This window comes from Triticum aestivum, chromosome 5A (assembly GCF_018294505.1).
Source record: "Triticum aestivum cultivar Chinese Spring chromosome 5A, IWGSC CS RefSeq v2.1, whole genome shotgun sequence".
NCBI classification, from domain to species: Eukaryota; Viridiplantae; Streptophyta; class Magnoliopsida; order Poales; family Poaceae; genus Triticum; species Triticum aestivum.
Window position 1 is genome coordinate 319,766,274 of NC_057806.1, and position 9,951 is coordinate 319,776,224.

The following is a 9,951-nucleotide window of genomic DNA, read 5'->3' on the forward strand; positions in this document are numbered from 1 at the left end:
TTTTAAAAAAAAACCGGTGAAGTGTGTCTGCGCTTTGACTGATCTGATGATTATGGTGCCGTCAAAAGAAACAACCCAACCCCATCCATGTTCACACACTTTCTCATAGTTTTCTCTCTAATAAAAATCCAAATTTACCTGACAGCGAGTGGCCCACGGGGACTGGGGGCAGGCAGAGAAGATAGGGGCGTGGCGTCCAAAGGTAAAGCAAAAAAGAAGATGAATAGCGGGAGAAAGGAACTCGAGAGAGAAGAAGAGGGAGGCGGTCGGCTGCTCACTCCACAGTCCACAGTCTCCACTCTCAAGTCTCAAGTCTTGCGTTGTCTGGCCACTACCGCGGGGCGCCGGCCAATCAGTTACGCGTAGCGCTCTCCAAGAAAACCGCCTCCGCCTCCCCCTCCCCCTCCCCCGCCTCCTCCACGACCACGCCTAGCTTAATGCGGGACTAAGTGTATATAAAACTAATCACCAGCACACGCACACGCACACGCAGCGGCAACCCGACGACGACGAGCCGGGCCGAGGGATGAAGGGCCACCACCACCACCACCTGGCGCCGCTTTCGCCGCCGGCGGCGACGGCGGCCAAGCGCCGCTGCACCGGCATGGCGGCCGCCGTCCCGGCGCTGGTGCTCTGCTCCGTCCTCCTGCCGCTCGCCTTCCTCCTCGGCCTCCACAGCACCGGTCAGTAAACAACCTCTACCTGTCTCTGTCTGCCTCCGTAGCCTGAGTTGCCTCCGCGGATCTGTGCTGATTCTGTTCTGTGCGCGCGTGTGCAGGGTACGGATCGGAGGAGCGCGCGGCCGTCGTCATCAGCACCGTGAGATTTCCCGCACTCGGATTCATCCTCCTCCTCCGGTTGCTGCATTTTTTCTTTCGCTGCCGGAGTTTGCGAATTTTCTGACGGGTTTTGCTCTGCTGTGTTTGTGTTGCCTTTAGGAACTGGGGCTGGGGAAGCACAAGCATCTTGATGGGGCCATGAGGCACAAGCTGCTCAAGGTGCACTGTCCTAAATTACGCGTCCCTACTGGATTGCCGACAGAAAAGATGGCAACTTTGCATCACATTTTTGTGCATTCAGATTTTCTGAGTACCATTCCCAATTCTGTGGTGATTCTTCCTGCTGGTTTCTACAAAAAAAAAAGAAAAATTACATTGTATAGTAGTAATTAGGGAGTTCAATCATGCAATGCGCGTGTGCTTGCGTGCGTGTTTTCGTGGACGTCGGCTGCTTGCTGACGGCTTCGCCACCTACCTGCTTCGTGAGGAGAGGGGACGGTTGCTATTCTGGTCCGGTCTGGTCTGGTGCGTGGCATCACACCATTTGTCTCTGATGATGTTATGGGATTACACGACATGTGGCGTTCAGCGGTGCAAACTTCCCACTCGCAGTGTTGTGCAAATCACAAGTGATGCCAAAATAAATAGAGTAAATCAAATTGTGTTTGCAGTACTAATTCTCACAGCTAGTCAAATGATTCATCTATTTGGTATCACTTCTGCCAAATTGGCTTTTGTTGGCTTGGCTGTAGTAATCATTACGGTTTTAGTTCAAAAAGCTCTTCATTTGTCTATTTGATGAGTAGTCTCCTCTTCTCTTGTATAAACAGGATGTTTCCAAAATGATAACCTCGGGGTCGAACGGGATTTCCAGCGAGAAATCTAGTAGATCAAAGTCCAGGAATCTTGCTGCCAGATCAAAAATCAAGGATGCTTTCTCCTTTGTTGAGCTAAACAATGACACATCCAAAAAGAGAGGTAAGAAATGCGGGATCAAATAAATACTCCCTCCGTCCCAAAATATAAGAACGTTTTTGACACTATGCTACTGTCAAAAACGTTCTTATATTTTGGGACGGAGGTAATGCATGCCATCACGTTGACTTGGATTAGTACACGGGCTCCATGTCCTTCTTACTGTGTGCAATGGTGTTTCAGGATCTCATACACAAAGATATCAACTAAAGGACTTGTCATGGAGATCAACGGTAAGAGATAGTTTTTATTTTCTCTTGTGTTGGCAAATTGTTTAGGTCGTCTGCGTTTCACTTTCCAATAATATTAGGAAGAGATCATGCCACACATGGGCTGTGACTACTGAATTCTGTTAGTATCATGGTGTTTGTACGGCTATTGTTCTGAGGCCTTAACCAATTGGGTTTTACAGTCAACAAGATTTTCAGTTCTTCAAAGGTAAATGTTAAATCTATGTGTAAGAACATTGTTGCATCTCAGTGTGGCGCCAACAATAATTTTGTACATGTTTTTGTGGGCTAAACATGCTCTAAATCTAGATATATAGGTACAGTTACAGACTGTCTTATTGGGGGCAAGTTTTGCACCTTCAAAACTGCCTATTAAATATTTTGCTACCGTGAGTGTTTCAGTTAGGTGGCAATAAATAAACGCCTTTGCCGTAGTCTGCATTGCTGCACAACTGTTCTCCCTCTGGAATTTGGTGGATGATTTCCATTTTTCACCTTTACTAAGATGTTTAGTTAAAAAGAAATTTTACTAACATTTTGTCCCATGATAAAAAAAATTACTGAAGAACTTCATATTTACTGTGGAGAGTACATCAGATCCCTGGTTGATTATTATGCTTTAGATTTCTTGACAAATGCAATAACCATTGTTATCAAGCAGCAAATCTGGCGAACAACGCAATGATCTGGTACCATAAAAGGCTGAGATATGAATTCTAAATAGATTGGGGCACAACATGTTTTCATCTTTGCTTGAATGTCCAGTATGATTGTACTAGTGAGCCATTTGGAACTGTTCTAGTTTTCTACCATAAAACACTGAATTTGTTTTTTGACAGGATACTGCTGTTGATGGGAAGGAGAGCCAAGGCCAGGAAGTAGCACAAGAGGAGAATCCCAAGTCCTGTGAACTTGAATATGGAAGCTATTGCCTCTGGTCTGTTGAGCATAAGGAAGAGATGAAAGATGCTATTGTGAAGAGGCTTAAAGATCAACTGTTTATGGCCAGAGCCTATTATCCTAGTATTGCAAAACTGAAGCACCAGGAAAGATTTACACGTGAGTTGAAGCAACATATCCAAGAACACGAACGCATGCTCAGTGACACCATTGCAGATGCTGATCTTCCACCATTGTGAGTATTATCCTGGTGTTAAAATATTATCTTTTTTCAATAGAGGGATTTTAATTGACTCAATGGTCGCATCAAGGCGATACAACCACAAAGAGTTCACACCCGGCCTCTACATAACAAGATGCCAAAGTATTATTTGTTAAACTGATTATAATATATATTACACTCCATAATGGCTAAAATGAGCATTAGCGATTTCAGGGCTGCTTCCCGTTTTTTATATGTTGTACTCCATCCATCCCAACATAAGTGTCTCAACTTTGTACTAACTTTAGTACAAAGTTGTACTAAGGTTGAGACACTTATTTTGGGACGGAGGAAATACTACATATTTGCTGACCCTATTGCTAGTCAGACTGGTACCCCGAAGAAATATGACCTATGTCCAACCCTCATGTATATGGCCATGTGGAATCTGTATGGAGGTATTAAGATGTTAATTTTACTGAATGCATCTCTAAATGTGGATATAGTGTTTTCTCCCTGTAATGATATATGTTTTCTTGTACATGCATCACATAGAATATGTATTTGAGAGGTAGCAACTATCATGTCTTCATTACTGTGTGATGTAAAAAGTTCCTTGTATCAAGCAATGGAGTATACAACATAGAAAATGATGGCATGTACGACCTTACTTTTCTTTACTTTTTCTGTTGATTATTTGTCAGCTAATGGCTGCTTACTGTTTTCAGTTTCACAAAGAAGCTAGAGAAAATGGAAGGCACAATTGAGAAAATCAAGTCTTGTGAAGTAGGCTGCTCCAATGTTGAACGGAAACTTAGGCAGCTACTCGATCTAACTGAAGATGAAGCTTATTTCCATACAAGGCAGAGTGCATTTCTCTATCATCTCGGGGTCCAGACTATGCCAAAAACTCACCATTGTTTGAGCATGAGATTGACAGTAGAGTATTTCAAATCTGTATCTCCTCAAAGGGAGCTATTAAATAAGCAGAAATTTGAAGACCCTGCCTTCTATCACTATGTAATGTTCTCCAGGAATGTACTTGCAGCTTCGACTACTATCAATTCAACAGCCATGAACTCCAAGGTATACTGTCCTTTCCAAATAGCTGAAAATCTTATGCGGAGTTTGTCTCAGTGCTAACGTATTTCCTACGACATGTTTCAGGATTCTGGCAGCGTTGTTTTCCATGTATTCACCGACACCCAGAATTTTTATGCAATGAAGCATTGGTTTGACAGGAACTCATATTTGGACGCTAATGTCCACGTGACTAACATTGAGGATCACAACAAGCTCTCTAAGGATGTTGAATCTCTTGAGAGGCAACAATTATGGCCTACAGAGGAATTTCGTGTCACGTTTCGTAATCATTCTCAGCCTCTCCGGAGGCAGATGAAAACTGAGTACATATCTGTTTTTGGCCATTCACATTTCCTCTTGCCTGATCTTCTTCCTAGCTTGAATAGAGTAGTTGTTCTAGATGATGATATGATTGTCCAGAAAGACTTGTCATCTCTTTGGAACCTCAATATGGGAGACAAAGTAATAGGTGCTGTACAGTTCTGTGGAGTTAGATTAGGTCAGTTGAAAGCTTATGTAGAGGAAAACAATTTCGACGCGGATTCATGCGTGTGGTTCTCTGGTCTGAATGTAATTGAATTGGAGAAATGGAGAGATCTTGGCATTACCAGCTTGCATGATCAATCACTTCAGAAGGTCAGTAAACTTGCCATTCCTCTTACAATCCTATCGAAAGAAAACTGTATACTATTAATTTGTTGACATATGGGAAAACGTGTAGTTTCTTCTGGTAATCCTAGATGGCTAGGACTATCCTTTTCCTGTGATATCCTTTGTCATAATTATTTGTAGAGAACATACCTTGTCTGATGTATTTATTATTACCTTCACTTTTGTTGTTCCAACAGGATAGTTCGGTATCACATAGACTTGAAGCACTCCCTACAGGTTTACTTGCCTTTCAAGACCTGATATATCCTTTGAAAGGTTCATGGGTTCAGTCCGGTCTTGGATACGATTATGGAATTAGCCGTGTCGATATAGAAAAGGCGGCTGCTCTGCACTACAATGGTGTCATGAAACCTTGGCTTGATTTGGCAATACATGATTACAAGAGCTACTGGAGAAAGTATATGACTAATGGGGAGAGGTTCATGGCAGAATGCAATATACATTAATGGCAGTGACATGAGACGTAGCACACGTTGCACAGTCTGCATTTGTGGGAGTTTGAAGCAGCAAACAGCATGAACTTGCTTCCACAAAGGGATATTTTTTCGGAGAAATGGGATGCAGTATTTATGATGTATCAAGTGCACCTCCGGTGACCATGGTGGCACCGCGTTGATTCCAAGAAGGAAAATAAGCTAAAATGCTTTCCTGCCAGAACACTACAGTTAGGAGGCCAGATGCACAGCAGCATGAAACCTGTTTATTATAGAGTCAGATGAGTCTTTTCATTTGCGCAGCTTGGAACCGCAAAAGTGCAGTTCTATGCTGATCATTTTTTGTACAAATTCTTTCGTGCTATTCTTTTTGCCCATTGTGCAAGAGCTACACTGAGGGACGCCGATGTTCAGTGCTACACGGCGTGTACAGAGAACAAATGCCTCGGCCTGCAGCAATTCGCTTGTTATTATGGGATGGGATTGTTGATCTCTGTTGATGACATCATAAATGTATGTTTGTCAGCACTGTCGTGTTTTTGTGGCGTTTTGAGGTTTTCTTTTTTCTTGTGTGCTGTGCAACCCCCATTCTGTTTTGTAAAGGAAATTTAAGATGTCACATGGTTGTTCCTCAGAAAGGTTGCAGCCTGGTCATTTAACATAAATCTGATACAGATAGGAACTCATATAAGTAGTACTCCCTCCGTTTCTAAATATAAGACTTTCTAAAGATTTCAATTGGTACTACATACGGATGTATATAGATGTATTTTGGAGTGTAGGTTCATCCATTTTGCTCTGTATGTAGTCCGTATTGGAATGTCTAAAAGGACTTATATTTAGGGACGGAGAAAGTAGCTTTCAACTTTAAAACATAGAGAACCATAATGGCATAATGACAGTGGCCCATCACTGAGATTAGCCTTTAGTATGTCTGCAAGATTAATCTAGCAGGTAACTGGTGACTTCTGCAAAGATGCAGCGAACACTTTGGAAGCTATATATTTGCCTATTGCACAATCCAGAGAGTCCAGCTGGGAAATTCTAGCCCTGGCGTTACAAGTTGTGAAGCTTGGGGCCATGAGGATAGTGGCCTTCGAGAGGGCACTTGCAAAGCCTGTGCAGCTCCAGGTACCTCTCCATGTCGAACCTGTGCTTGGCGCAGAGCTTCCTCCTCCTGGACAGGAAGAGCCTCTCCATGAAGTCCTGGTACGTCGGGTCCCTCGATGTCACGAGGAAGTAGGTGTAGCTGACGAGCAGCCCGGACGCGGTGGTGAAGAAGGCGATGGGCTCCATCACGTCCCAGGAGAGCTCCCAGAAGGTGAGGCGGAAGAAGAGGCCGATCTGGGACATGATCAGCCCCAGCCCGGACCAGAGGATGCGCCGGACCTGCCTGTGCGCCAGCTTGTCGATGCCGTCCTTCTTCTCCTGGAGCTGCCTCAGCTCCTCTCTCCTTGGGTCGTCCTCCACCTCCAGGGCCAGCGGCACCGCCCTTCTCACCAGGTCCACCACCTGCAGAATGGCGATACGGTCCGTCAGTGCAAGCTTCAGCTTGAAAAAGATTGACCCGGCTGCATTTTTTGTGATTCTTGTTCTGTTTTCCTCCTCTGAAGCAAGCAGAGATTTCCCCTGATTTCTGTGATCAGAAACCAGGACTTCTGTGCGCCTTGTGCATTAAAAGTTAAAATCAAAATCTATAATGATGGTGTAGAGTGATCATTAATACTTTTTCAGCTAAAAAAAGGCCCAAAACGGTTGCTTCTCCACAGTTGGAAGCAACAAAAACAATCTATAATGATGGTGTAGTCCTTGTGGATACATTTAAGGATTTTGTGGGCTTATAGCTCACGGCTCAAAGAATATAAAGTAATAAAGTTCATGTCATGTCGATGCTTAGATGTTTCAATAAGTGACCTGGACGTCATCTAAATAGGATTACAAGAATCCGCTTTACGGATTAGAGCATCGTATGATCTTGGTTCTGACCGGCCAGTGACCAGGGAACGTGAAGACTGAAGGTCCTTGCTGTTCAGGAGGCCTGGAAAGGAACACCTCTTGCTCTTATTTCTACAACATTTTAGTTTGATGAATTACGACAAATTCCAACTACATCTTGATTTTTCTTACTTTTGTTCCCTCTCAGTTAAACCCAATTGTAAGTAATTTGCAGTGTTCAACATTAGTTTGTTTATTAAGGTGTGGAGGAGGACTTCCAGTACACAAGTAATGTGTCAGACGTGAGAGTCGAACCTGGGTTGGCTAAGGCTAACCCACCAAGTTGATTGTGGAATCCTAAGAGCCTCCAAATCCCTAGCGTCTAGTATTGGGTGCCAAGCTTGACCTTAATTAGCGTCTACCATTTTTCATATCCCTTAGCATTGATGCTAGTCAATTTCTCTCACCTTTAGCGTCTAAGACGCGGATGCACTAATACAGCACAATACAATTATATAACAATAGTCGATGCGCTCAAACTGTAATGGGATAATGTGATTGATTTGGTTGATTTATTTGGATTCGAAAGGAATCGCACGGGGGCCTTTCAATCAATGGAAATCAATTTTGAATATAATCTTGAATATGTACATGAGAAAATCTTCGTCCACCAACAAAACAACATTTGCAACAGGAATGCACCAACCCTAATCCATACATTTCCTAATTTAACAATTATGGCCGGTTGCAACTAGAAAATCATTTGCAGGTATGGGAAAATTAAACAGAGATACTAGCAGGAATGTTAAAGGTAAATCTAAAGGGCGCCTGAAAATCTAAAAGGGGTCAGTCGATTTCTAACTCTCTATCTCAACCGTTGGATCAAAATCCAACGTCTAGGGCTTCATCTCCAACCTCGAAACAGTATGACCACCGGCTGAACAGCCAACCACCACCACCCGCGGCCGGCAACGCTCCCGCGCCAGCCTCGTTGCCCCACCCTCCCCTCAACCGCCGGCAAATCGTCGTGCTACCGCCACCCCCGGCCATTCCTCTAGCCCCGGCTATGGACCAATTTTTTTCAGCGAACCTGCACCACCCCCGCACCCCTAACATAGCTAATGGGATCGTCAGTCACCCTAAGATAGATAGTGGGGTCATCTATCACCCTAAGATAAGACCCAGAGGGGTTCTCTGCCGAGCTTCTTCCTTCCTTCCGGCAAGCTTCTCCCTTCCCTCCATATGTTTCTTCCTTCACGCAAAATTCGTCTGGCCCAAATTCTAAATTCAAGCGACTTACATATAGCTACTATGAAATCTAACACACGTGTGATCGATCAAGATTTAATTAGTTGTGACTTGCGAGGCGACCAAGGCCTGGATTCATTTCAAATTTGTCGATCCTCCCGCGCTTAACAAACTGCTGGACCTGCTAATCGAATTTGTGCTACAGGACATGGTACAAACGGTGGTGATAAGTGGGTGCCTAGACACCCGGGTTCCGGAAGGCCTATCTCAGAAACGAAAAGGTGCCTGAAGAATGCCCATTTCGTGTCCTTAAATGTCAAAATGGAGCCTGAAGAGAATTTAAACCAGCGGTAGTAGCAGCAGGGTTTTTGGAAGAAAAGAAAGGAAGAAACAAGATGCGACCTTCTCGGGGTGGAGGTAGGCCTTGTCTCTGAAGAGCAGCAGGACGCCGGCGTCGTCCATGGCCCGCGCGAGGCCCTCCGCGTCGTCGCGGGTGCGCGCCGCCCCGGCCTCCACGCACGCGTCGAGGAGCTCCCCGTAGCCGATCGCCTCGCGGGGCCCGTCCCGGAGCCGCCGCTTCAGCGCCTCGACCCCGACGAGCCGCACCAGCCTCCTCGCCTCGGACGCCGTGACCGGCGGGTCCACCCGCGGCGGGTGCGGCGGCGGCGAGTAGAGGCGGCGGAGCGCGCCGGGCGGGCAATGCGCGCGGAGGCGGGAGGCGGCCGCGCGCCACATGGTCGAGGCCTGCGCTGCGTGCGAAGCGTGAGTAAGGCGGAGTGGAAGACGATCGATCTCTCTCGAGCTGCTTCTACTTGTGGGGTTTTGGACCTTTTCCACTCTCCATCCGATGTCTTGTGATCTTGTGTCCGCGACGTGGCGATGAGATGGCTTCACGGCGGGGGAAAGAATCCATCTGCAAAAGCGGGAAAGGAAAGTGCGTGGCGTGTTTGGGAGTTTTTGGGCGCCATCGCCTGCCAGCGTCTTTTTTGTTTCGGGTTCTTCCATTTTTGCCCACGTTTTTCTCGCTTATATACACATAAATACAAATGTTTTTTGTTACTCCTATGTAAGGTGCGGCTTACGTGTGGTGTGACGTGTTGTGATTTGAACGCGTTTGTTTTGATTACACGGCTCGAGAGCGTGTGTCATGTGCATGTGGTATACCCTCAGGCTGCATCTACATCTTTTTTTTGCGGGGGAGGTTGCATCTATACCGATAATGTCTACACGTGTCTTGTTCATATCTATATCTATATCAATTAATCGTGTCCATCAAATCATGACAATTTAATGACCTAAATTACTTTTATGGTGAGCGCTCAATATATTTAACGTGCAATTAATATCATATCGAATATCAATGCACGTGATAATCATAAAATTATCTCGTAATTGACGTCAACATAAAATCAGCGTACAATTAATTTTTCTTTCAATATCACCGTGAATTACACGTACGCATTTACTAGTTTTTAAAAGGGGAAACACAGCAT

At 45.0% G+C, this 9,951-nt stretch overlaps 2 protein-coding genes across 2 annotated transcripts; one reads left to right on the forward strand and one right to left on the reverse strand.

Moving 5' to 3' along the window:
• The first annotated feature begins 230 nt into the window (after positions 1 to 230).
• LOC123103134 (probable galacturonosyltransferase 7) lies at positions 231 to 5,800 on the forward strand. Its single transcript, XM_044524631.1, has 9 exons — positions 231 to 683; positions 779 to 819; positions 939 to 998; positions 1,610 to 1,757; positions 1,938 to 1,987; positions 2,824 to 3,119; positions 3,815 to 4,172; positions 4,254 to 4,805; positions 5,018 to 5,800. The coding sequence occupies exons 1-9, from the start codon at positions 527 to 529 to the stop codon at positions 5,285 to 5,287; spliced, it is 1,932 nt and encodes a 643-aa protein (XP_044380566.1). The 5' UTR covers positions 231 to 526; the 3' UTR covers positions 5,288 to 5,800.
• A 334-nt stretch (positions 5,801 to 6,134) lies between these two features.
• LOC123103136 (calcium uniporter protein 6, mitochondrial) lies at positions 6,135 to 9,284 on the reverse strand. Its single transcript, XM_044524632.1, has 2 exons — positions 8,861 to 9,284; positions 6,135 to 6,787 (listed from the first exon to the last, which is right to left on the reverse strand). Exons 1-2 carry the CDS (start codon positions 9,191 to 9,193, stop codon positions 6,332 to 6,334), a joined length of 789 nt encoding a protein of 262 aa, XP_044380567.1. The 5' UTR covers positions 9,194 to 9,284; the 3' UTR covers positions 6,135 to 6,331.
• Positions 9,285 to 9,951: the final 667 nt, after the last annotated feature.